The following is a 27,731-nucleotide window of genomic DNA, read 5'->3' as shown; positions in this document are numbered from 1 at the left end:
GGAGACTCCACAACCTCTCTGGGCAGCCTGTTCCAGGGCTCTGTCACCCTCACTGTTAAGAAATTTTTCCTTAAGTTCCTGTGGAACTTTTGGTGCTTCAGTTTGTGGCCATTACCTCTAGTTCTGTCGGTGGCCACCACTGAAAAGAGGCCAGCACCATCTTCCGCACTCCCTCTCTTGAGGTACTTATAGACACTGATCAGGTCCCCTTTCAGCCTTCTCCAGGCTGAACAGGCCCAGCTCCCTCAGCCTCTCCTCATAGGGCAGATGTTCCAGGCCCCTGATCATCCTTGTGGCCCTGCGCTGGACTCTCTCCAGCAGCTCCACATCCCTCTTGTACTGTGGGGCCCAGAACTGGACACAATACTCCAGATGTGGCCTCACCAGGGCTGAGTAGAGGGGCAGGATCACCTCCCTCGACCTGCTGGAGACGCTCTTCTTAATGCAGCCCAGGATCCCATTGGCCTTCTTGGCCACGAGGGCACACTGCTGCCTCATGGTCAACTTGTTGTCCACCATGACACCCAGGTCTTTCTCTGCAGAGCTGCTCTCCAGAAGGTCGGTCCCCAGCCTGTACTGGTGTCTGGGGTTATTCCTCCCCAGGTGCAGGACCTTGCACTTGGCCTTGTTGAATTGCATGAGGTTTTTTACTGCCTAGTTGTCCAGTTTGTGCAGATCTCTCTGGATGGCAGCGAAGCCCTCTGGGGTATCAGCTGCTCCTCCCAGTTTGGTGTCATCAGCAAACTTGCTGAGGGAGCACTCTGTGCCTTCATCCAGGTCATTGATGAATAAATTGATGGAGAGCGGCTTAGCTATGACATCTGCCAGCTCCCGCAGCACTCTGGGGTGGATCCCATCAGGGCCCATGGATTTGTGGGTATCGAGGTTCCTTAGGTGCTCTCTGACCCAATCTTCCTCTACCCAGGGCAAGTCTTCCTCTCTCCAGGCTTCTTTTCTTGTCCCTTGGGCCTGGGGCTCTAAAGGGCTGCCCTTGGTAAACACTGAAGCAAAGAAGGCATTCAGCAACTCTGCTTTTTCTGTGTTATTCATATCCAGGGTACCCACTCCGTTCACCAGCGGACCTATGTTTACCCTGATCTTCCTCTTGCTGTTAATATATTTGAAGAAATTTTTCTTGTTATTTTTAACATCTCTTGTCAGATTGTGTTCCAAATGTGCCTTAGTTTTCCTTGTTGCATCTCTGCATTACCTGACAACATTCCTGTATTTCTCCCAGGTGGCCTGTCCTTTTTTCCACATTCTGTATACCGCTGCCTTCTGCTTGAGCATTGCCACAAGCTCCCTGCTCATCCACACAGGTCGCCTGCCCCCTCTGCCTGACTTCTTACACACAGGGATGCACTGTTGCTGGGCGTGGAGGAAGTGCCGCTTGAAAACTAACCAGCTCTCTTGGGCCCCCCTTCCTTCTAGAGCTCTAGTCCATGGGATTCTTCTGATGAGGCCTCTGAAGAGGCTAAAGTTGGCCCTCCTGAAGTCCATGGTTGCAAGGCTACTTATAGCCCTGCCTCCTCCTCATTGAATCCTGAACTCCACCAACTCATGGTCACTGCAGCTGAGGCTACTCCCCACCTTCACATCTCCAAGTCCCTCTATCTGTTAGTATGAGGTCCAGTAGTCTACCTCTCCTCATTGGCTCCTCCATAACCTGTGTCAAAAAATTACCATCAACGCACTGCAGAAACCTCCAGGAACCTCCAGGACTGTTTGTGCCTGGCTGTGTTGTCCTTCCAGTTGATGTCGGGGTAGTTGAAGTCCCCCATGTGCCTGTGACCGTGAGGCAATATTCAGCTGACTATAGAAGGCCTCATCAATCTCCTCCACCTGGTCAGGTGGCCTGTAGCAGACACCCACCACAGTGTTTCCCATGTTAACCCTAACCTACAAGCTCTCAACTCGCTCATCATCCACTCCCAGGTTGAGCTCCATGCATGTTAATTTTGCTATAGTTCATACAGTTTTCATCTTTTGAAAGATGGAGACTGATGTTAGAAAGAGAATGAATGTTTAGTTTTCTCTGTGTATTCAGTGCAGGGCTACCCGAGGAGGTAAGCTGTGTTAAATTGTCATGTGCCGGCTTCTCTTCAGCAACAGAGGTGTTCTTAGCTTTTCAGCTTCCTCCTCCAAGAGAAGAATATCCACAGGGGAGACAAATTAAGTAATGAGACAACTCTGCAGTTTTGATTTCTCATTAATTCACTGCAGCACGGCCAGCGCACAGTTCTCTGCCTTCTGGAGTGCTGCATCTCTGTGCTCCAAGAGTTTTTAGAGCTTTGCAATCTTGATGTAATTTAACTAAGTCCTCAGCCTAAACTTCAGGAGATTACAGGGAAGCCCTAGTAACTTGTAAAGCCATGAAAACCTTTTTTTCCTTATGAGAAGACACTCCAGACCTAGTTGCTTTGGAATGGAGGTGGGTTGTGGCAGGAGAATGAGCAGTATTTTATTCTTCTGAAAGGCTGTTTAAATGAGGCTTGTTTTTAAAATGGGAAATGATACAATTTTCTTTTTTTAAATACTATATCTGCTATGAACTTCAGTTGTACTTTGCAAATATTTTAGTTGGGGGCCTATCAAAATAGTAATTAGAAGAAAAAAAGGACCAGATCTACACTTCCATATAGTATGGATCATCGTAATTATTTTTCTGCCTTTTCAAAGTCTAAATTTTAGTTTGAGCTAGGTGATTTGATTGTGAATCCCTGCATAGTGATAGTAGCACTTCAGAAAGCACAAGTGTGACCAAGTGGTGGTGGAATAGAGGAGTAGTTTGTCATCGATATATCAATAGCCATGCATACAGAAAAATTGGGTCAAGCTGTTCTTTGTCCAATAAACTGGGTATAAATTTGTCGGTGATGAACCTTGCTCAAGATGCTAAGAGGAGAACTTGAACATTTTTGATGTTTCTAAGGCGTCTTCCAGGTTGGGTTCAATCCTTCAGAGGTCTCGGGCTTCTGTTCCTAGACTTCTCTAGGAGGAGAGCTCCTCTTCACTTGAGTCTGCTGCGCCTTGTGTTTCTCCCAAGCAGTGCCAGTAATTCTGCCTGGTGATTTTGAACAAGCAGAAGGACTTTCTGCTCCCTCTCATCCTTGGACATCAGTGGAAGCCTTTAATGTTGCAGATAAAGCTGTGCTATGTGGCAGGGAGGCAGGTGCTGGTTTAGCTGGGAGAAGTAAGGAGAGTTCAGGGTGACTAAAGGGATGTGGCTCCATTAAGAATTTCTCTTAATGGAGAAAGATGTGAAGTAAATCAAGGCTATGTGACCGAAACCCAGCAGGCTCCAAGATGCAGAGGGTGACTATTATGAAAGCTGAACAATGAAAAGCACAAGGAACTTAACTTCAATCTGATGGTTGGTTATTTAACTGTAGCGTTATGGCAGTGTGTTTGTTAGGGGGGAACCATTCAGTGAAGAATTTTGTGGTAAATAATTTGAGGCAGAGCTGAGTTCTGCTATCCTTACAAACTAATGTATATCTATGATCTGAAAATCTGCTTTTGGCATCTAGTGGAATATTTGGACTGTAACTGTGCTGTAACAGTGCTGTTTTTCACTATTTATCTACCCTGAAACTACTGATGCCTGAAGCAATTGCTGTCTCAGGGGCTTGAGTTGTACAAGTGTTTGAGGAGAAAGACGGTAGGAAATGGGGAGATTGGCCAGCATCTCTAACTTCTGTCTAGGAAGGGAGAGTCTGGATGCCTTCTTTGAACTAAGCTAACAACTACTTAGCAGCGTCTTAGACTCCAGAAATGGCAGTTCATAATCTCAGTAACTGCTTGGGAGGTTGCCTGACGCCCCCAGAATACGCTGCTGATATGGGTCTGGGCTCCTCCAAGTGCTTGTGGTACTTGCTGTGTGGCGGGCCCAGGTTGGGTTTGAGGCTCCCCCATGAACCTGCTGAGCATCAGGCAAAATGAAGTGTTGGCTTGCAGAAATTTAGAAACTCCCTGCAAAAGATACCTTGGTTCCATAACATGATTAAGGAGCAGAGTTGGCCTTGGAGAAGCTGGAAAGCTAATTAAAGTTAAGCTGGAAGTTTTTTCCAGGTTTATTCCTGTATATCCAGGTAAGATGTGGCACATGTGTTTGTTTTAAAGAATTGTAAAGATGAATGAAATGCTTTACCCCTGTGTATTTCAGTGTGCTGCTTGGGTTTTAGTCTTGCTACTAGTCTTGTTCTTGTGATCTTTAGTCATGTGTGGCTTTTTTCATGTCTTGATCAAAGACTCCTTGCCGCAGTGTAGTAGAACCTTGTGATGGCCGGGCTGAGTATTGCTGTGGAGTTGCTGTGTGTGTTCTGTTCAAGGAAGCTGTTGCTTTATGCAAATGTTTTGGCAATTCATAATGCTAATATGGTGATTATTTCCTGAAGAACAGGTGAAGCCAAAAGCAGATTGCAGGCTCACATTACCTTACACAAAAAATGAAACCTTATATCTGATCAGTGAGCCTGGAGGCAGATGTTCTTTGGATTTACAATGACATCTCAGAGCAATCAGGATTAAGTGCTTTTTTTCCCTGCAGAACCTCAAATGTCAGCAGAACAGCTGACTGTTGTGTGTGCAGGACTTCAGAAACTGCTGGCAGCTGGGCTGGAGCACAGAGCTGGTGATTATTCCAGTCACAGGCCCAAGGCAGTTGGTCAAGGACATAAAGCTGTTACCGGGCTGCTCTTCCTTTTTTTTTTTTTTTTTTTTTTTTTTCCTTTATTTTTCCTTTTCCACTTGTCCAGAGAAATTGAAACTGCTTCCAAGGCATCAGTTAATTGATGGTGGCCTTTTAATAGGGTATTTTCATCTTTACTGAGCTTGAAATGCATAGCCTCGAAGTCCATCATACCTAAGTTCAAAAGGCGTGTTTTACTGGAATGCCAAATGAAAGTTTTATTGGGAAACAATCCAGGAAATTAATAGTTGATGTTAGAACATGTGCATTAAATGCAAGGTCCTGTATGATCTAGGTCTGTGCAGCGCTTTTCTTTAAGCAATCCTCTCCTTACTTATCTCTTGCTAGAAAATCACTCTTCTAAGCTTTTAAAAAAATTCCATAAATCCACTTTGTTTGGCTGTGAGAAACCATTAAAGTGCAAACAGATTGTGGACTAATTTGATTTTGTAACCTTACAGTAAATTTGAAATAAATGGAAACGATCAGGTCGTCTTAGCAAGTGGTTGGAACCTGTGGGTGAAGCTGGGCTGCGTGGCTGTGCAGAACAACAAGGTGCTGCTGTTGGAGAGCAAGTTGTCCTGGCCCTGGGGGCCAGGCTTGGTCCCTGCTGCGCGGCGGCCGCTGGTGTGCGGGGTCTGTGGTGCTTGAGGGGACTGGTACTGGATGGGGCCCAAACTGGGTCAAAATGAGCTAGGATGGAAGGAGCCGAAGGGTTTGGTGGTGCCACCTGCACCATGCGTTGCTCAGGCAGAGCAATCTTGGTGCGACAAGGCTGCACTGTGCTCGTGATGACGTGTCATTGAACCTATACTGGAAATAGAAAATGACAACTTACCTTCCACCCATAATATTCACCAATTTCTGGAGTATTTTGTTGTGATACTTGCTTGACAATGGCAACATCTGTTTTATAACCTTGATTAAGAAATTATTTTATTCCTAGTAAATTTAGTGGTATGTGAGACAAAGCCAAAATATAAAGCACCAGCATACATATTCTTAGTTGGTTTTCCTACTGCCTTCTGGTGCTACAGTGTGACTACCTGTAGTAACACTGGGGGTGCAAAGGGGAAGGTGTGGGGTTGCCACTGTTGTGTTTTTGCTTGCTACAGTCGTCCTATGAGGGGAATGAAATTCATGATCATTATGTTGTGTTACTATGTTGGTGGGAATTATACTGAATTTATAGTGTTTTTCCTTCTTGGGGTGGGGGTGGGGGGGCAAACCAGGAAATAGAGGAAGAGATGTGAAGGTTTAATCTACCTTTTAGTTCTTGAAAACCTATCAAGTTATTGCATTAATGTTACTTGGCGGTGGTGGTTATTCCTATCTGGAGAAACCCTTGTTTTTAGGAGGTGTTAAGCTGGCTGCAATGGCGAGTTAAAGCTCCCGCGGGTGCCGGGCGAGCGGTGGGGCTGCAGGAGCCCCTCGGCGAGCAGCCTGCGGCTCCCCTGGCGCCGGCGCCTCGGGCTGCGCCGGCCTCTCGGCACCTCTGAAGGAGGTCGGGCAGTTGGGATCCACAGAGATGCTGGATGGAAATGCCTGAAAGTCCATGGGCTGTGTGATACTGCTTTGTAGGGTGCCTCTTGGGGTGGTAGCCAAGACAAAACTTTCCGAAGTTGGAATATATTGTTGGGGGCAGCCAGAGCAAAAATGCCTCGAGAGTAATGAGGTAGAATCAAAGTGTAGGATGAAGTTTAATTACGAATAATATATCTGTAAAACCTGGTGCAAGGAGCTTTAAAGTGGCACAAGAAACATGGTGTTTTCACTCGGGATTAATGTATTTGGGTTAAATATTATAGCCTAGCCAGCAACTACTAACAAAATCTATTTGGAATAGAGTGTACACAAGAAAGGAATTGCTTTTGAGGGACCAATTAAGAAGGAAAATAAAGGCAATTCATAACACTGTGACTATTGAGAAGTTCATATGCGTATGCATTTTATAGCTATGGAAATGAGAAATGTCTTAGAGGAAGAAGTGCCTTTAAATCTAGCTCCAGAAGTGGTGCTGCTTTCCCTTCTGCGGTGCTGCTTGTAGAGCTGCCGTGCTCAGCTAGGGAAGAGATGAACAACTGTGGTGAAACCAAGCTTGATACTGGAGCAGAAGTTTTCAGTTTCTCTTAAATTCTCTTAATTTTTTTTATTCAGCACTGCAATAAAATATAGGTCTTTAAATCTTGCGTGTTTCTTGGACAACCCAGTTTCCCTGACTCGATATCAGCAGTAGGATGCCAACACGCTGTCTCGCTACTGACAGGAGAACGTGGAGGAGTCAGGCTTGAAAGCAGACATATTTTGTAATGTCTGTAAAAGCAGATGGATAGGATACTGTTGTTTAATATTCCAAGGCTCTTGTTTGCATTAAACTCTAGCTGCATTTCAAAAAATTGCTTAGTATGGGTCAATTTAGAAATGGCACAAGAGATTAAATGTTAGCTGTAGTTCTCCTCTTAAATGCTGCACAGCATAAGATGTACTGGAATCTGAATCTGTTTTTCTGTAACTTTTTTGCTTGTTTAGGAAATGAATTTTAAGCCATGTCTGCTGGTAAAGAATTAACAAAGAGTGGTTGTGCATATTTCTGAGGATGAGGTGACATAAAATGAGTCTAACTTCTTTCTTTCCCTCTGACATGATAGTAGTTACATAGGCTATTAGTATAGTTATACTTTGTTCTATTCTTTAAGACTGTAGATAAACCTGTAAATTTGGCTTGATTTTTTGACTTTTATAACAAATGAAACCCAAGTGCTGGTGCGACTTGGGCAGGACTCTGGCTTTATTGGCTCTGGATGTAGCAGCAAAGGCTGGAACTTGGGATTTTGTATCCTGTACAACCATGTTCTGCATGAGCAGCTATTCTCTTGATCCTTATTGGTCTTGAGGTGTGTGTGTTTAACAGAGCTTCTTTTGGCCTGGGAAAGAGGGGAAAAAAAATCTTCTCAAGCCCCAAGTTGCTTGATCTCTCATATGTTTTCTCATGTTTGCAGCATGTGGTGTTTCTTTTTTGTTTTCTTTCTATCCAAATTAAGCTGCTTGTGTGGCTAGCAGTGCAAATACTGGCACGTGAAGATCCTGACTACAAGTGCTCCAACCAGGCACAAGACCAGAGCTCGGTTTGGAAGGGCTTCTCTGGAGCCTTCTCTCACTGGTGGTGTTGGTTCCTTCCCATCAAGCTGCTCTCTGCAAGGACTTGTGTCCTGTGTTGTCCCCTGGGCTCTTGTGTGTGGAGGTGGCTGAAGCCTGGCCTCATTGCCTGGTCACGTAACTTTACCTCTCTTGATAAGTGCAACACTTGATATCTTGTTTTATATTTTCTATGCAGTTGCCCGCAGTGATGGGGCAACTCCTTTCTTTGTAGAAGTGGACTTGTCTGAAGGTCAAGCTTTGTTCTTTTGCTCGTTTCAGGCAATAAGTACTAATGACAAGATTCATGCAGGAGGAAAGCCGTTAGGAATGAAAACATGGAGTTATATCTATTTAATTTTTTTCCTACAAGTTGTTTCAGAATTGCAAGCATGGTTATTTAATTATCTGGTGATTTAGCTTAAATTTGAGTACATGGGAACCTGGTGAGGACAAGAATCACTCCAAGATGCTGCATGCAGTCAAATCTTTGGATCAAGGACTTGGGGTGGAGGAGCTCTTGGCCTTGCTTGGCCAGGGGAATTGAGAGCGCATTGGCAGCAGTGTTGCTCTGGGTACCATATGATTTTACCAGGCTGTTTCAAGCCTACAATGTAATAAAGTGTAGGTAGGAGGGGAAAAGAGATGACAGTTGCATTAATTGCTTATGTTCTCTTTTGTGAAGAGCAAATGTTCAGCTTGTAAATCCTCTTCCTTCCCCATCAAATGTGATTACAGCATCTTGGTATGATAAGTGTGCATCTTCCATAATGCTTTAAAAGGCACCCTTAGCTACCTTGGCATTTGCAGCAACAGCAGTACTAGTAATGATGATGGACACTTTGGGTACTGAAGTCAATGTTTTTGGTGTTTTTATTGGGTTTCTATGCAACAGTGTAAACTGTGTACTGTTTTTAATGTGTTATTTTATTATACCCTTGATTGTTGGCTGCCCTTTACATCATTCTTTTTTTTTCCCAACAATTTTATGGGGAATGTCTTGGACTTCCCTAAGTGTTTAAGGCACAGTAATTATAGAGAGATGATGCATGAAGCAGTGAATGGTTTTTGAATGTGATTGAGACCTGCTTGTGATGCGTTTTTTGGGAACACTTTTCTGTTTTGCCTTAGATGGTGCCAACATGAAAAATAACTTTAAACTTGTTTTGCATCAAGAGTGTTTGCACACACAGTGTGCGCTTTGCAGGTGGCCTACTGATGAAAATTGGTTTTAGAAGGATTTGGCAGTGTGGAAAAGGAATGATGTGATGAAAATCAAAAAGGGGCTAATACCTGCAACACTTCAGTGCTGCCATTGTCCAGCCTTACAGTTGGGTAACTTGCATGTGCAGCTGTAGTATTTTGTGGGCATGCTTAATTGCGTTTGTGTGGAGTTGAATGCTTTGCAGAGACAAATAAGCATCGACTTTTTAAAATAGGATTGCGACTTATTTTGGTGTGCACAAGTGTTGCCTGTGACTTTATTTTCTTCTGGGAGGCGACTGTGGTGAAATTGCCCTTAAGCATTTCTAATGCGTTCCAGAAAATATTTGGCAATTGGTGCTAGTGCTAAAAGTTAAGCATCCCTTCCCCTGGCTCAGCTTGAGATCAGTGCTTGCAGCTTCAAGGGAATGTTGTGAAGACTAGATGAAGGTTGAACTTGTTGCTGAATCGAGTTTCTAGGCTGTTACATTCCAGTAAGAGTTAACATTTCCAGAGCACTGTACAGTTTCATCATGTTTAATCCCGTGTTTTCAGCTGTGCCTTACATTCATGGCTATTACCAAAAGAATCTTGTGAATTTTGTTCTGAAAAATACTTTGGGGGAAGTTAATTATGGCTATTTGTAATTGAGTATTTGAAATAATTGTTTCAGGAACTTGAAACTGTTGTCTTATAACCAGAGAGGGGTGAAAATGTAAAAGGGCAAGATAAAGGTTATTATATTTTATGTCTACTCAATGAGCATGAAGCCAAAGCATGTTTGCCAGTGAACTTTTAAAATATGTTGTGTAAAGATGTGCAAGTGCAACATGAAAAACAAAAATGAAAAACCAACCAACCGAAAGTGCCAAAAGGGAAGCGATTTTCTTCCTTTTTAGCAAGCCTGCTGTGCCACAGTGCTAAAATTGTTGTTGTTCTATCCCACCCTCAGTGTAGTCTTCATTACTTTTGGAAGCAGTTCGCATTTGTGGTGAGGTAACTTTGACCGACTTCTACCTAGCAGGGCATGAAAATCAGAATGAATGTTTGCTTATGTATACGTGTACATATATGTATAAGTAAGTGATGGTTTCTTCTCTTGGACTGCTCAGGTGACAGACTCAAGAGTTTTTGCACATCAACATTTTGAAGTTACAGCTAAGCTTTTCCTGATGCTAGTTCATGAAGTCTCTTTGAATTAGTTTCTTCAAATCGAATTGCACAACAGCATTGTGCAGGGGTCCTGCATGGTTATAATAATGGATAATACATTAGGATGGCATTATTGTAATACTCCAACTTGTGGTTTGTATCCAAGCTCATATTTTCACATGTAAAAATGAAAGGCATCTCTGGTTACTCTCTAAGTACTTTTTTTGTCATCCATTGGTATATTAATTGTATGGATTTTGTGTGTTTCCTATGTGTTTACAGATGTCTCAATGTGGTTTTACTAGGGCTTTGGATTTTGTTTCTTTAGTGGTGGGAGGGGATAGAGCACACAAGAATGTCTTCTGTAGGAGTTCACATAAAATGAAAGAAAAGATAATGTCAGGAAAATGGAAGAAATCATTATGAAGCTTAGAATGAGTGAACACCTTGAATGTAATATGCCGAAAAAGTCAATACGAATTGGTTTAACTTAGCTGCACATTTGTTCAGAGAAGTCAGTCCCAGAAAAGTTTGTTTTCCTTAGCATTACCTGATGAGTTGCAGTTCCAGTTTGGGAAAATAAATAATTCTTGACAATTTGCACCTTGAATTTGTTTGTGTCTCTGTCTAAATACCACTGGGTGACTTTGCATGGGAGTTGCTTAATATCCTTGTAGCCATTTATAATACCATGGACTTAACAGCATCTGTTAAAAGTGAAAAAGTGAAATTACTAATCATCTAGATGTCTCTTCCCACTTTACGGTAAAACCCTGAACTGCTTTAATTAGTAGATGGCTTTGAACAAAGCACGCTTGTGCGTATGTGAAACTAAAAGCTTTAGGAATAATTTTGCTTTTTGTTCTGGAAGTTACTGCTGTATTGAATTGATTTGAATATTTGTATTGTGATTCCATGGAAGGGTTTTGGTTTTTGGATATGTTGATATGTTTCAGCGAGTCGTTTACAGTTAATTTGAGCAAACCATTCTATGCTTGTTCTTCATAGTCAGCTTACAGTGATGTAGACTCTAATTTCCTTATCCAAGTGAGACATGTAAACAGTAGTATTAGATGTAAGTAAGGCACTATTTGATACCCATTCTTCTTTGAATCAGCAGACGGTCTTCAGGTGATCACGTTGTTCACACAATGTCTGTGTTTCTGCTTTTGGTTTTTATACGGAGCGTGACACCAGAATATTTGAATGTCTGAATGGCTGGTGGAAGGCTCTGTTAGCTGCACCTCTGTTCTTCACATGATTGACTTCAGGTAACATTTGCTCAGCTGCAGTTTACAAACATGGGCTGCAGACTCCATTTTATGGTTTCACAATAGGCTTGGGTTTTTTGAAATATTAAGGTTATTTGTATCAAGATGTACATGCAGAGGAAGCATGGCTAGGTCTTAGTACAAGTGAAAACTTGGTTGAATGCAGATCCTTGTAGAAAAATTTTGGCTAAGTAACGTAAAAGATCTTAGCACACCTCAGATTTTTGAAAACATGATTTATTTTCTAGTATTAGGACTCAAGGTGCTAAGCTTCTTGGAGCATGCAATGAGGTGCCTGCTTAAACTGGTAAGTAGTGGTACAGCTGAGTAAAGTGACAAGATGCAGTCACATAGGCTTCCTTAGGGTGTGAAATGAAAATATCAATATTCAAAGCTTTAAAAAAATATATTCTTAAAGGAGTTTGTTTACATATTATATACAGAGCAGGTCTAGCATCTCTAAAAGTCAAAAGCTTGGAGGTGGCGGGGAGAAGGGTTCAGCAGCCAGTTCATGGGGTGAGAGTTGGGCAGCTGAGCATCACTGGTGCAGTAGGAGAGGAGCTGGTTTGCGGTGGTGGTGGGGCAATAGTGAGCCAGCAGTTTTTATATTATGGCTTGTGTGTTTGGGGTGCGTAGCAGAGCAGTGAATTTAAGCTGTTAGGTTAGTAGCCCTGGAGGGAGGCCTGAGAGATTAGGGGTTGAGTGACTGCTTGGAGAAGTTTCTCAACTAGTACCAGGTAATTTTATCTCAGATCTACTGGATGCCTGAATGTACTCTTTGTCTGTCCCTTCACCTGTATGTTTCTCTGCTGAGTTAATTTTGCCAATATCCTAAAATGCAAATGCATGATATTCTAGTTAAGGTATGTAAGTATGTTGCAATTTTGAGGTAGTTACTTCTCCAGCATTGATAAGATCGTTAACAAAGTGGGATTAGATTAGTATTTATATAATACCACCATTCATTTTGATATTTAACTCCAAAAAAGTATATATTTTTTAAACTCTGTCTGCAAATAGCAAGACATCTTGCTCCTGTGATTTCACATGACTGCTTTAGTAGACCCTGTAGGCCCTGTTGAACAAGAGTTCCTGGAACATAATCCTGGGATGAGGAAGTCAATGCCACATTTATGTTAGAATAGTATTTTTAACTACAAGGGACAGACAGGATTTTTTTTTTTTTTTAAGAGCTAAAATGGATAAGGTTTAGAAAGCCCCTCTGAGTTGATGTTAGATGGGGTAGGAGCTCAGGGAGTTGTGAATGGGGAGCTGGAGGCTTTGCCTCAGTGAGCCCATGCGTGAGTTGCTCCCCTTGTCTCCTGTGTGCCAGGATTGTATTGGTCATAAGGCAAGAGTAAAATAAAAATTGGTGGGTTTTTGTGGGGGGGAAAAAAATACTGTCTATCTTCCCATGCCCTCAATAGAGTTGAATGCCTGTGGAGTGTGTGTGTTCTTGCTTTTGGTGCCCTGGTGCTGGGGTCTCTGGAGGGCTGTGCTGCCTCTAGCTCCTGCAGAAAAGGGAGGGCAGGGGTAAAAGCCTGGGGGAGCAGGAGGGAATTTCAAACCAAGACACCTAGAAAAAAATTATTTGATTGACTGAATAGAAGTTGGAGTTGATTGAGTTTGGGTCAGAGCTTCTTGGAGACAGTTTGGGAAGCTTATTTATAGATCTGCTTAGGATCCTCTTAGGGCCTCCAGCTATTTGCACAAGATTGTCTCTTAGCACTCTGCCCTGGGCATGTTGAGTAATACTCTGTTGTTGTTGTCCAAAAACACTGTGTGGAGAGATTAAAGCTTTTGTGGAAATCATAGTGTACCTTCAAAATAAGTCACCATCACCATTGGTCCGTGTATCAAAAGAACAGGAGATATTTTTAAATATGTACATGGGATATATTACCACTGGTAGTCTGTGATTCGAACTAGTCAAGTCACTAATTCATTTTTGTTTTTATTTCAGACTTTTCATTTAGTAGCATATAGTCAATTTTGAATTGCTTTTGGCTTTGGAAAAGCCTTTGGAAACACATTGGAATAACTTAGAAAGGAACTGGAACGAAAGGTATTTTGGGGCGGGTTAAAGACTGTCATCATGCAGTTCTGTAGACTGAAACTGGATCTTGAAAAAAATTTTTCAGTGAGGGTAATATGAGCAACATACTGCTAGTTAGAAGCCAAGAAGTGGAATTAATTCAGACTCGTTTTTGTCTGAACTTTAAATGTTTAAATACCTTGTTTTTGCTGCACTATGTGTTGTCATTCAAGATGTTCCTGTTTTAAATATATTTGAATAACTCTATGCAGTTTGTTTACCATTTAAATCAAGGAATAATCTGCATGATCCCTGAAAAACCTTTCAAGGCTGCATAAGAAATTATATATGCAAGTATATTGGTTTACTTTATGTACACCTAAACCCTTCATTTGTCCCTCAGTGTCATCTTTTTGACCTACTGCAAACTGAATTTCCAAGGATTGCTGCATTGGAATGGAGGCTGCCGAAGCTGACTAGTTGAGGACAAGTTGGGGGATTAGAAGCTGTTTTGTCTAGGCAGCTGTGTAGTGGAGCACCTCAGCAGGGCTATGTGTACATTAATGATGAGGAAAGGAAGGTGAGGCAATGAGGTGATTAACCTTGTTGATGCTGCTAAGTTACCAGATATTTAGGGTGGAGGGAAAATGTGGATAATTTTATGATGAACTTAAAAGTGTAAATCTCTAGACAATGAAATAGCAGATGAAATTTGGCATATGAAGTAATGCATGTGGGCAAAGATGATCAAAATTTTCTTTAGGCTTGGGGATGAAATCTGTAGGGGAATTGGTAGCGATCATCCACTTATCAGATGAATGAGTGGATGATCAGTTGTGGCCAAAAAGCAAATGGAGCATTAGGAGTTGCTGGCAAAGGAAAAAGGAACAAAACAGAGTTTGGTCATGCAAGAATAAACTCTGCAGATCTGCTCTTCCCCTGTTAAAAATATGTGTAGAAAATAAGCTTGAGAAGGGCTTTGGGAGCTGTCAGTGCAAGAAATGATGAAGAATAAGATTCTTCCTCTTAGATGAGGGCTAAGGTGGGTTCTGGAAAAAATCTTGCATAAGGGATGGAAGGCTTGAAGGAGATGAGAGTTAATGTTGTCTCTTTCAGTGCAAGATCTTGGTGTGTGGAAACCAATGGGAACTGTGTTCCAAGTGAACAGAAGGTATTTGTGTGTGTGTAAAAAGGTGGTGAATGTACTGGAGTTTCTTGTAATAGGGAGCTTTGGGCACTACAAGTGGAGATGGAAAATGGAAAAGATGGTGCTTTCAGGGCAGGGAAGCTTCACTGAGGGTGAATGAGTGGAACACAAATTGGAATAAAAAGCCCTGATGTAAAAAGAAGTGGGGGCTGACAATAGTGCATGGGGCTGCCCTGTTTGTCTTCACTGGGCTCTTGCTTATGGCCCTTGTGGGCAGAGAAATGGACTTTCGGTCTAATGTAGCTGTTCCACACTGTGTATCTTCTATGCATGGGTTCAAATACATCCAGTGCACAGCATTACCATGACCTTTTTGAGGCCCCTGACCTGTGGTCAGGGCCTCTTAAACCAGAGACTCCCCCTCCGTATTGTGCTATTCGCCTCATTCACACTTTTAGTAGCTGGTAGCTATCCTGTAACTAATGTTTTGGTGGAGAGGCTGCATTGAGTAAGCTAGGATCATATTATACTAAAAATAGCATTTTATTGTAAATCTAGTTGGTTGTGTTATGAAGCACAAAGTAAAAATCTAGGAATCTTTATCTAAAAATCCAGCAAGTGGTGTATGTGACACTGCTGGTATTTCAGTTATTAGCAATACTGAAAGCTCCTGCATATACAGGATGAAATCATAGCAGTCATATGAGTCATGAAATTACTGAAACCTCCAAATTGCCATGATATTTAAAAAAAAAAAAAAAAAAAAAAAAAAAACCCTACTGTAATGGTTTACAAATAGATGTTTCGGAGTATATGTGGCCATTTTTATTTGTTTTTTTTTTGCAATCTGGTTTTCAGATGGGGAGAATTATTGTAAAAGAAAACCATAATCCCTAATTTATTTTCCATAATCAAGATAAGCTGTTAGCAATTGCTTAGTTCAACAGGAAGGTCTGTTTATCTGTGTGCCTTGGTGACACATTATCTAAAAGCACAGAGCTTTCATTAGGACTAGTGACAGCTGGAGCCACTTACAGTGTTATGTCCTCATAAAGTTCTTGATCGTTTATTTTTATCTTGATGTATTGTGACTGTCAAAGCCTGGCAGAAGAAGCAGTCTTGTTCTAAATCTTGAAACATGAATTATGACCAAATGTTCCTCACTGGTCTTGTGAAACATGAACCTCAAAGTAGCACAGGTAAGATAGTGTGGATGGAGCTTATTACTGTTCTTAATGTGACCAAAATTCAGAAATAAGGGCAGGTAATGAAATGTCATAAAACTACCTTTATGAATAATCTAATTAAATTACGGTGTTTGAGATGATTGTTTTACAAGGAGGGATAGTTACCAAAAGAAACTACTTCAAGTACATGTTTCCAGTTATGGCCTTTTTCCTTTGTTTTTGTTTGTTTTTTGTCTATCCATTTGAGCCATCTTTTGTTGAAGAGCTTCTTGCCAGATAGTAACCTGGTTTGGAACTGAGTTGGTATTAAACATCTGACTTAGTTCCCTGGTAGGTTTGAAACTGCTGGTGGTTTGCACTGTTCAAGATTCCTGGGCTTGTGTGGAGCACTGTGCGAGTTCCCTGGAGGTGGGCTCTTCCCAGAACCCCCACCTTCTTCGCTGCTTCCCTTGGGATGCACAGGGAACGTGTTCCTGGATGCTCTGCCATGCCTGCTTGGGCCAGGCACAAAGCATCCCCTCTATCTGCAGCAAGCAAGTTCAGAAGCATCAAGACTTACTGCTCCCCCAGCTTGGGCTGGAGTTGATAGGGAGCCTGAGGGGGGTTGGTGTGACCATGGGCTGAATGTATTGAATGTATTTTACCTGGCATGTGCTCACTTTTTTTTTTCTTCTTTTTTTTTTTTTTTTTTCCTCACAGTCTGTATCTGCCTCTTTCCTGTTTCAGGGCCTGGTAGCAGATGCTGTTTCTGCTTGCTAGCAGCCTGTTTGGACACTGCCATAGCTAAATAATAGCTAAAACTGTTCATCATGGGGTGTTCAGCACAGCATGGCTCTTGCCACAGCGCAGAGCGGGTTTCTTTGCTCTCTTGGTTGCAGGGGCTGCACAGCCCATGCTCGCCTTGGTTCCCAGTTGTCTCTTAGGTTTTGTGTGTCATCTTGCCCTTGTACTGGACCATGCTCATGACAGAGCTGTCTGGGTGTTTTGATTTTTGTTTTTCTTGCATTACAAGAGGGACTCTGATAGCTATTCCTCCCATGCCAGCAGCTCCCTGCTGCCCCTGCTCTGTAGATCCTGGGTCATGTTCTTGCCCCTTGGTACTGAGGGGCATGTAGTGGCAATGGAGCACGGTAGTGGGGGTCATTGGGGCCCTATGGTCCTTTGGCAATTCTAGTTGGTTTAAATCTTGTGCTGTGGGCCTCTCTGTCAAAGCTACAAAACTGACAAATAGCTTCCAATGCTTGAAACACTCTCAGTTTTTGCAGTTTGTCACAGTGTCGGCAAATGGCCAGAACTGCCATAGGCTTAGATACATTCCTCTTAACTGTGCCGTGTCAGCAAAGTATCGCTTGGTTTGAAATTGCAACTAAAATAGAAATATCAAAGTTTGTGAAGCTGTTCAGGTAGGACTTCTGGTTTCATGACTGCTAGGCAATAAGGCAATGAATACATGCACCTATTGACTCGTTTGATTTTATTCATTCAGAGCTGGAATTGTTGCTTAATTGTAGTAGAATGGCTGCCAATACATTTGACATGTTCTACCTGTAAAGTGAGGAAACATGCTTCATGCATCCAAAGTACCAAGAGAAACTCCTTGTCTCCTGTTGTAGCCAAGTGTACCAAAACCAATAAAATACCTCTGTTTCCCTGATGCCTCAGTGAAATATTTTTTCCTTCCTTTAGCAGAAAATAAAATTGCATTCTTGAATATCTCTGCAAGCTAGACTGTACCCTGCAGGACTATGTTAACCTCTCAGCATCAGTGAGGTGCAATGAGCTGTGCAGAGAAATTGTCCCCAAGGGGTGTGACTGGTGGCCTTTCCATCATCTTCCTATTTCCTGCAGGAAAAGGAATAATTTATTTCATCGCCTGTTTTGTGTGTACCTGCTCTCTTTCTTGGTATAGGCTCTTGTGATTTGTTACCTTCAGCACACAAGCTTTAGTTGACTCTTTGGCAAGTGCAGTATTAGGCAACTTGACTTGAAGTTATGACCCTGAAAAATTAGGAGTTTGTCTTAACATCATGCATGTGCACTCTTTATTTTTTCAAAAGTAGCAAAAGGAGCAATATATTTTTGGAACTTTGTTCTCAGTTCTCAGAATTCTTCCCCCTTCTTCCCTGCCTGAGGACTGATATTTAAAATAGGAACTTTTGATACTGTTGCTTCAGGAGGTGGAAGCTTGAGGAGAGTGCCAGGTACTGAGAGATCTGCCACACACTAATAAGAGGGGCAGATGGGGAGAGCAACTGCCTTGCTGTGGTGTGGGGGCTGCCAAGGTGCCATCCTTGCAGCAGTATTGGCCTGCCCTGGTGCCTTTCTCGGGATGTAACTGTTCACACTGCTAGGAGCTGCTAGTGAGCTGCCAACATGTTCCTTAATAATTCATTACTAATTGTATTTTAATTTTAAGCGGTTTTGAGTAAAAGATAGTAGGGTGGGAATCATGCCAGAGACTTAAACCACAGGATTTTTAATTTTGTTGCTTAAAAGACAACTAAAATAGAAAACAAAGGGACTAAAACACTTTAAAGCATATCATCCATGGTATGTGGTGTATGCACCAAAATACAACTTTGAAAAACTTAACCAATTTGTATCTGAACTGTATATAATTACCTTTGAGGTAGGAAGGGTAATTTGAGATTGTTTCCAGCTGTGTACAAAAATGTAGAAGCAGTTTAATTTTCCTTTTTCATTATATTTGTGCATCCTAAAATGAGGGAATATGGGGTGTGAGTGAAGAGAATGTGTGTTTGTACATTGCTATTATTACTACTAATGCATTCGAAAAATGAAAAGAAAATGACTTTTGGTTTAGGTATTTGCCTTTGTTAAAGGTAATAGTCTATTAGAAGTACTTAACTGTTCTGCAAGATTTGTTTAGTGATGTTATAAGTCAAAAGGCTCTGCCGCGTGAACGCGGATGAGCGGCGCTACGTTGCTGGCATGAGGTGGGTATCTCAGCACAGCAGGATGGGTCGGTCGCAGGGGGAACGTGTTTTTGGCAAGCGATGCCGGAGTTGCTGTCAGCACGGGCACCTTGTGAGGAGGATGGCGATGAGCGGCTGGGGCTGCAGCCTGCGGGAGCGCGGCTGGCGGCCCCTCCGCGGGCGTCCTCCCCAGGGAGAGGGGCAGCGGGGGCAGGCGAAGGCTGAGCGCTGCTCACCAGGGCCCAAGCGGGCGGTTCGAGTTCTGCAGATGGCTTCCTTATGTCACAGGTGCTTGTCAGTGTGGAATTAGGGGTGAGTTTTGTTCTCTTCAATAACGGGCAGAAATGAATTGTATCTGCCCTTTTTAAGACTTTCTCTTGGAAATAATAGTCTATTTGTGAATGAAAGTACCCCGATAAATCTCACTGCCTGGTTTTTAATATCTGTGTCGAAGTGTTTGGACCACGGAGTGTGATTAAGCTTATCTGTGCAGACACTGAAATAGCAAGCGTAGGTGGTGAGCTGGGTTTGCAGCATGCTCCAAAGCGTGACTCGAGCGCTCACGCACGTTAGCGCTGCGCTCCTATCGGCCTGACAAGCTCATGGGCCGGTGTGAGGCAAGCTGTGCGGCGCGCTGTTTCTGCGCCATCACAGCTCTGCTGCCTCTGCCATCAGAGTCGCTGTGACGAACGCTCGGTTGTGTGTGGCACACGGGCCTCGAGCTGGGCCTTTGCTGTCGTGCTGCCTTGCTTGCTCTCAGCCTGCGCTGGGAAGGGAGCAGCCCCACAGCAGGGCAGAGGCCCTCAAGGCTCCCCACGGCACCGGGGCTCCTGTAGGTGGCTGGAGTCTCCATGGCCATGGTACCTCAAAGCAGATCTATAAGAATACAGAAGTTGCTCAGGATTTATACTCTGACCATATTAGAAGCTCCTTTTTACTTTTGCTTTATTTATTTTTGTCAAGTCTGTGTGCTCCTCTTTCCGCCCTCATTTTTCCTTGCTCCATTATTGCTGGAGTCTGCAATAACCTACCTACCAACTGAGTGCTGGCTCTTTAGAAGCAACCCCAAGTTGCGCCTGCTGTAACTCAAGCTGTGATGTGTTAATGGCCCGTTGCTTTATCCACTTCCAAACTGCAAAAATACTCGATCAGAAAACTTGCCTAAGTGTTTGTCTCCCATGTGGTGTGTACTTCACATAGCTTGTGAATCTAGAGCTTGAGTGATGGCTGTCAGTTTAATACCATTAAGCTGCTTTATATGGCAAGTTGTGTACAGCTCTGCACCTGTATGTAAGTAGTTAGTCATAGCAAAGCCCACAGCAAGTGTCAACTGTGTTTTGCTACAGCTCTTGACAGAGAGGCTTCCACAGAAAGGGTGAGGTCTTCACTAGCCTCATGTGAGGCGCTTGGCAGTGTGGCTGATAGCAGGAATATTACTTAGGATTTACAGCTACCTATGGATAGTAAAGCTTGGCCAAGCACTTGGCCAGGTGAATAGAGAAATAGTATTTTATTTTTTCCAATTTTATATTCTGAAGAATTTTCCATTTGAGCACTACTGCTAGGATGTTTTGGTTAGATTTATGAATCAGTTTCTTCTTCAAATCATACATTTTAGGAGTTTTCTGTGGTTTTTGTTTCTTGCCATGCTAAGTGTATGCTTCATCCAAGACAGGTGAAATAGTTTGAGGCTTGAATGTTGTTCAGCAATTGGATTGATCCAGGAAGCTATTGATTTAAAAAAAAAAAAAAAAAAAAAAAAAAAAGGGGAATGATGCAGTAGTAAAAACTGACATGTTGGATTGTAGCAAATGATTACATGCTTTATTTTCAGCTTTCTTATGTGCAGGAAGACCAGATCATTAGGAGTTATCCTGTTATTACAATGAAACGTAGAAAAATAAATCCTAGTTGAAATAAGCTCATGTCATGTACTTAAGCGAACAATTTGGAGTGCCTTTAGATACCGATGAACAAAGTTGATCTGTCAGATATGCATAATAAGTCCCTTGATTACAACTATGTCATTTTATTTGCACATTTTTTCATTAGCTTTTGTGAGCTAGACAGAGCATAGCTCAAAGTGCTGCCAAGTCTGTGGTGGGAGGAAATTCTCTTCAGTGTTGGACTGGGATGTTTGAGGGACACAAACACCATTTTGTAGCGACACGTGTTTTCTGTGCTGGCAGCCTTATGCACTTTCATGGTCTTTCTTTCTTGGTTGGTTTCCCTGCTTGTTCTCACATGCACATACAAAAAGTAACTGCACATTCTCTAATGGTATATTGTACTTGAGCGTAGATCTTGGGAAAGTTTGCAAATTGATTTCAAGTTGCTGTGTTGTTTCATTCCAACTTCCACGGGCATAAGAAGTGAAGAAAGTTGTCGCAAAAGAGGAATTTGTGCTGTGGCATCCACTATCTTTAAATACAGAAAGCCTTGAAATATCCTGAACCTTCCTTTCTGAGGTTTGTATCGAACCATCAAGCTGCAGTGTTTTGAGATGAACATGCATTAATATAAGTTCCTGTTAATGATTTGATAGTTATCTTTTGCTAGCTATGTGCTAATCTGTTTCCACTCCATGTATGTCTTGGAGCCTTGGCCGCTGAGTTGTGCTGCCTGGGACAAGTGTGTTCCTTCCTTCCTGGCCTTTCCAAATTTCCAAGTTACCCCCAAACCATGCAACTCTCCTTTACATTGCGACCAGATGGCATTTACTGCGTATGTAATTCTTGCAGAAAAAGCTAAGCTTGTGGAGTTTCATCTATGGGTTATGAATATTTTAAGAGGACCATAGGGATGAGAAGAGGTCAAGTTGTTGCAGCTGACCGAATGCTTTTTGGACAGATATGGGGTGAAAGTCTCTCTTGGTTGGAATGACTTTAACACATTGAGGGTGTCTCAACCTGTGGAGTGTTGAGTGTAAAGTGCTTATGAAGCTTATAGAGGAATGGTTAGAGAGTTGGGGCCATGCTCTCCCGGAGGGCCTGCACAACCCAGGCCTTCAGGTGGAGACTTGCCCTTGCCCTTTCCTTGACCCGGTAGCAAGAGGGCAGTGAGCCGGGTGGGAGGTCACGGAGACAGAACGCCAGCCAATGATACGTGTGCACGGAGGTGGGCTGTAGCCAATAGGGAGCTGTGTGAGGTGCGTGCACGCCACGTGGGCGAGGTGAGACTGTACAAAACTGCTGTTATTGCCTTAAATAAACGGAGCAAGACCTAAACTCATGTTGAGTGTGTGTCTTGTAACCCCAGCTCGGCTCCCAGAAACCCGGTGCAGGTCCCAACAGAAGCTCGCCTCTGTGGAGCCACATTCTTGAGCTTCTGCTTTTGCAGAATTGGGAGACTTGAGGCTACCACAAAGAGGGATCCTGTGCGTTCCTGGTACATGTTCGTGTAAGTGATGCTAGAGAGCTCGTGGTCACTTTGTATGTGTATATTTTCTTTTCCCAAAAGAATATACTATAATGCAAGATATCAGTTGTAAAATTGCACGTATAACTTCGTAATTATATTCGGATATGCTGTGTTACTGAATTTTACTTCACTAATAATCAGAATGATGTGCCAGTATATTGATTGGAAAGAAAAGAAAAAGATTGAGTAAGAAGGGAGCGCAGCACGCTGTGTACAAGACAGAAGGATCTGCAGAGCAAGGCAGAATGGGCAGGAGGGGAAACAGCGAGAACAACGGGGATGGCTTCAGTTGCAAGGGCATGAACTTCTGCAGTTGAATTTAGATGCCCTAAGAGAAGGCCTGTGACTGAAAAGCTCTGAACAGAAAGCAGTGCTGATCTCTAGCCACAAGCAAGAAGTGCCAAAAAAGCTTAAAGGCTGAAACAATTTTGCTAGCATTGATTCTGTGTTACCCGACAACTCCTTGGATGGCGAGTTTCTGAAAATAGCTTTGCTGGGTGTTCCTCTGCTCGCGTGCATGCTCAAGGTGGCAATAGAAGAGCCTTAAGGTAATGTTAAGGTCAACTTTTTCCTACTCTATTTCTCTCAAGAAAAATGTCACATCTTACTGTTCTCTCACACAGGCAGTCATTATAGCCAAGAAATCACTTTAAGCAAATCTATTAACAGATATATCTATTTATTAAGTCTACTAAAATCGCTTAGTATCACTCAGCATATCTCTCAAACAAGCTCATCTTGACTATAAGAAGTTTTGTTTGGCTGAGATGGCTTTACTCTTTTATAATGAAGTTTGAATTAAATGGCATCTCTGAGAAGAAACCATATCTAAAGCCTCCTGTTTAGCATGGTTCACAAACCTCTAACTCTGTTGCAGAGTTGTCTTATTTGCTGCAAGGTTCTTGTAATGGTAGAAACTTTACAGATCCAATAGTATCAGCATAAGCTGCCAACATGTTCTTGCCTCTCATGAACCTGCCTTGTGAATGACCTGCCTCTGCAGCGCTGGAGAGGTTAGCCTGGCGTGCAAGTTAGAGGCCTTGTTTCCAGGGCCTTGCATCTTCTGTGGTCACTGCAAGCCTGAGTATTTCAGGTGCAAATGACTGAAATCAGAAACTGAACCATAAATTGCATTTTATAAGCCACTTGGTTATGAGGTGCATGGCTGAAATAGTGTTGTTAAGAGCAAAGCCGAGAGCTCTAAGCACCTCGCTTTGTTTTGGGCAGGCATTAATCGATTAAACCTGGGAGCATCATACTGCTGACTTATGTATGAGGTGCTACAACTGTTCTTTCATTTCCTTTCCCTGTTTTTGGTGCATTTTGGGGGCTAATAGTTCATTAAAAGTGGTCATGTATTACTTACGTAATGTATTTCCGAGAGTACTTGCACTAATAGTGTACAGTGGTGTACATAAATTACTGTTCTTTGTCCAAACTTTGGGTTTGCTTTGTGGAAAGCAACACCTCTCTCTGTTCTGGAAACTGATGGAGTTTGCATGTGGGAATTGAATTAGTTTAGTAAAGACTGCTGCTTTGAAGGAAGGGGTCAAAATACAGCCCCAGTATTGTCTGAAATGCAAAATACTTGGGAAAAACTGAGGAGAGAAGCCAGCCGGAGACCTCCGTAAGGAAGAGGATCTTCTCTGCCCCTTTTGATGAGCTGTTTCCTAGCTAAAACCCTTCCTTTCAATTATTTTCCCCACTGCTACTTTCCTTCTGTCTTTAATGACCTCTTCCTGAAGTTGTGGGAATAACCTTGTAACACGGACACTGCTGACTTTGTGGGGCTGGTGTGCATCCCAGTGTGTGCTGGCGTTAGCTCGCGGAATAAAGGCTCTCTGGAGCATGTTGGTGAGGGAAGAGTCCCTTCTCCAGGGGCTGATATGTGCTACTGCTTCAGGGAAGGAGGGGAAAAAAAAAAAAAAAAAAGACAAAAAATTCTTCAGAGAAGCATTTCAGTTAAGGGTTTCCTGCATTCACAGTTGTCAGGCCTTTGTAACCTTCTGAAATAACTTTCCCTTTTCTGACAGATTGCTTCTCTTGAAGGAATCTGCGTGTGTTAGCCTCATTTTCAAATAAGGGTTTTCTGGCAGGGTGTTTGCTCAATAACGGGTACTCTGAAAATTAGAACTTAACGGCATCAGTTTTTTTTCTAGTTTCCTTCTTGTGAAAAGGCCATGGCCATTAGATGAGTAAAAGGTCCTTTGTGAGAAAGTGCAGGATCAGGTGTTCCATTTAAAGACTAACTAGAAACTTGTCAAAAATGTGAGCCTGGTTCTGGTAGACCGAGTTCGCAGCCTCTCTAAATTCTGCATAAATAACAGAGCGGAAGCAGGCAAGCTGGGGGAGTGTGAAGCAAAACAAAACAAAATCCAAGTCATTCATTATGTGTTTAGTATGTGAAGTGAAGGCTCAAGGTTTTAGAAATCAAATAGTACTGGAGGAAGAAACATGAAAGGAAAATACTACTTTAGGCCTTCCAGAATCACTTGGCAATGGGGAATGAGCTCGGGGATGTGTAGCTCATCTCTCAGTGAGGAAGAGTATAGGGGTATAGTTCTTATACTTAGTCACTGCCACATGTTAGGGATAAAAAATGGATGCTAAAAGCTTCAAGAAAACAAGAGATGACTTGGGAGTGATTGATAGTTTTGCTCCTCTGAAAAATGAGTCACATACTTCAAGCTAAAAGGAGAGTCTATGTCTTGGCGACAGAGCATTCCCAAGAGGAAGGTTATGGGTAACTTGTATCACATTGCACTCTGTAAGCTGTCTGTGCCACTTAACATTACTTGAGCTGCATGGCCGGAGACAACATTTGCTTCCAAGTAATGGTAAAGAATTCTTTTTAAATGAAAATAGAAATGTCTGTTGGACGTCCATGTATTTTAGGGTATTTGATCTGTTCACTTGAAAATATCCTACTGCCTGAGTAGAATTTGACATCAGCAGTAAATATAATTGGAAGAAGATGAACTTGTCCGAATTGTTTAGGAATGAAGCTGGCATTTAAACGTCGAATACTTCAACAACAACAACAACAAGAAAAAGCTGCTGAGTTCTACTTTTTTCTTAGTTTTCCATATAGTCTTTTTACTGTGCCGGGGCAGGATGGCGCAGATCGGTAATTAGGGAATGCTGGTATCCATCTGCCCTGGTGCCCTTCTCCCTGCCGCCTGTGTTGGCTGGGTGCGCGCCGACAGACGGGCTGCCCTGTTGGGATCCAAACCCTAACGTTTTGTCATCTTTATCTCTTGTAGACTGGGGAAGCCTGTGAAGTGGTAATTCTGGAGCGGTGCTGCGTTGTGGAGTTCAGGAGTAAAGCCCATGTTTCAATAGTGCTCAGTAAGTAAGATGCAGCTTACAGTGTTCAATGTGTGTTTTGTATTCCTGTCAGATGAACAAAAGCAGCAAAATGCCATACTTGGAAAATTTGTTAAACAATTTACTAAACACTTGTGCTAAACTGTTGCCTCCTCCTAAATCTTACTTGTGTTTATGGCTGAAAAGCAAGCGCTAAAGGCCATGTTTTTTGTTCTTGTGTTTGTCTCCTATCAGTTCTTTGTTCACAGTTGTTTAACATCAGAAGCATTAGAAGAAATACAGGGTTTTTTTTTTCCCCTCATAGCAATTGGAACTGTTATTTTAGTGGGAAGACTTATTTGCAGAGAATGCCAATACCTACTTTTCCCTGCAAGAACAACTCAACTAGACATTGTTTTATTAGAAATTGTTTATGACTGATAACTGTGGCCAAGTTTTGTAGTCATAGGATCAACTTGCAATTTTCAGTTAACCTTTATCACTTGATCTTTCTTCAAAATCAGCTTGTCTAACACTGAGTTTTAAAATTTTTATTCTATGGTGCCAACAGTGTGCTTACAGAGCATGCATTAAAATGCCTATCTGATGATATAGGGAGATTAGTTCACAAATATTTTGGGTATCTTGGTTTGAAATATATATGTGTATATATGAAAAAGCACACATGAAAAGCACACATTGATTCTTTGAAGACATCTGTCTAAGTTTGGTCATGCCTAAATAGCATACTGTAGCTGAGAGCTCTTGGAGTTTGTTTTCAGAAGTTGGTAATGCTAGCTGTGGGGGAAAAACTCTCTTGTGCTCTTTGTGGGTTTGATGGTCATTTATTAGCAATTCTTCTTTCTTTTATAAGTACCTTAATCCGCAGTCCATTTCAAGAAGAGTATTAGTTATGTTATTTTGACATGAATTTGTTTATGCTAATATATTGATCTTACATTAGTTAGGATTACTTTTTCCTATCACTTGCCGAAGTAATTCTCAGTATTTGGCTGCATTTAAGAAGGCAGTGATTGAGGATTTTTGCTGTGGGTTTTGTGTCTCTGTGAATTTTGTTCTGTTCCTCAAAGTTCTGCCTTTTCAGGGGTGGAATTAAATCTTGTCTTGTGCCTGAAGTTGAGGTATTGCATCAGAAACTTCTCAGAGGAGTATGACTTGACCTAGCAATAAAATAGCTAATGATTACTGTTGATTCTTGAATTGTGAGTCTTTTCTAATGATGCACTTGTTGATTCTAATCTGTTAATTGTGGTTACTGGCTTTGAGGTGGTGTGTTACAGTACAGTTGCACCAGCTCCCTCCTCCTGGTGCTCTTTTATAATGCTTGAATGTTTGCTGCTGTTCCCGACTTTCAGCTGTAATAGCTGGCAGGATTCTGTTATATTGGCAACCCGTAAATGGGAGAGTTTTGTGGCAGTGAGATTGGCAGATTTCGAGTCCAAAAACTGACAAAGTAGATGACAAGGAGTACAAAATAAGCACTAAAGGGCTGCCTGTGGAGAAAGACTGTGAATGTTTCTGGAAGAAAGACATGCATGGTTAGAAATAGGAACTGTTACTGAAGAGACAAGCATCCTAAAAGAAAATTTGCACATCTGTAGTGTAGCTGGAAATGAGTGGTGTTCGGAGGAACAGCTAACAACAAATTATAGGCAAAAGGAGGAAATGGTTGAGAACTTGAGATATGTGGACCTGACAAGATGATGGAGCATACCTGGAGGGTGACCAAAGGAATGCGGCAGAAGATAGCGCAAGAGACGGGCAAGATGATGAGAAATGGATTTCAAACTTGGCAAATTTCCTTTTCTGGAGAGCAAGGACAAAAGGTTGGCAGATTTGTTGGACAGGAGAGGAGAAAGAAAGCCAGACTACTGTGAAGAATAAGAACAAAACTTGAAAAGGAATGAAGGTGATACACTGTGCAGACTGAGGATAAAATACCAAAAGAAGTGAAATAATACTTAATGTACTGTAGGAAAGAGCAAAGTTGAGAGGACAAAAGGAAAAAAGTAAACTGAAAATTGGGGAGAGATCTTTGTTACTGGAGACTTACATCATGAAAAAATGGCCATCCTGTCCTTGGAATATATCCAGAATTACTGTTGGGATTCAAAAAAGCCCTAATATGTTTATTGCATGCTTAAAAGGATGGAGGCAGGAAAGAGCTTTCTGATCCACTAGTTTTCTAATTATCTGTTGTGCATCATCTAATTATATTGTGAGGCTTT

At 42.2% G+C, this 27,731-nt stretch overlaps 1 protein-coding gene across 3 annotated transcripts in view; it reads left to right on the top strand.

Annotated features, from left to right (window-relative positions):
* INPP4B (inositol polyphosphate-4-phosphatase type II B) overlaps positions 1-27,731 on the top strand; it is a 233,931-nt gene that overhangs the window by 32,733 nt on the left and 173,467 nt on the right. For all 3 annotated transcript variants that reach the window (XM_088526537.1, XM_088526538.1, XM_088526535.1), the window contains exon 3: positions 25,440-25,524. In XM_088526537.1, coding sequence (XP_088382663.1) covers positions 25,440-25,524 — 85 coding nt within the window. The remainder of the gene's footprint in view (positions 1-25,439; positions 25,525-27,731) is intronic.

This window comes from Tinamus guttatus, unplaced genomic scaffold (genome assembly GCF_059628265.1).
Source record: "Tinamus guttatus ecotype Peru unplaced genomic scaffold, ASM5962826v1 Tinamus_guttatus_pri_ptg000247l, whole genome shotgun sequence".
Lineage (NCBI taxonomy): Eukaryota > Metazoa > Chordata > Aves > Tinamiformes > Tinamidae > Tinamus > Tinamus guttatus.
The sequence above is the reverse complement of the archived record's forward strand: the minus strand, read 5'-3'. Positions and strand labels throughout refer to the sequence as shown.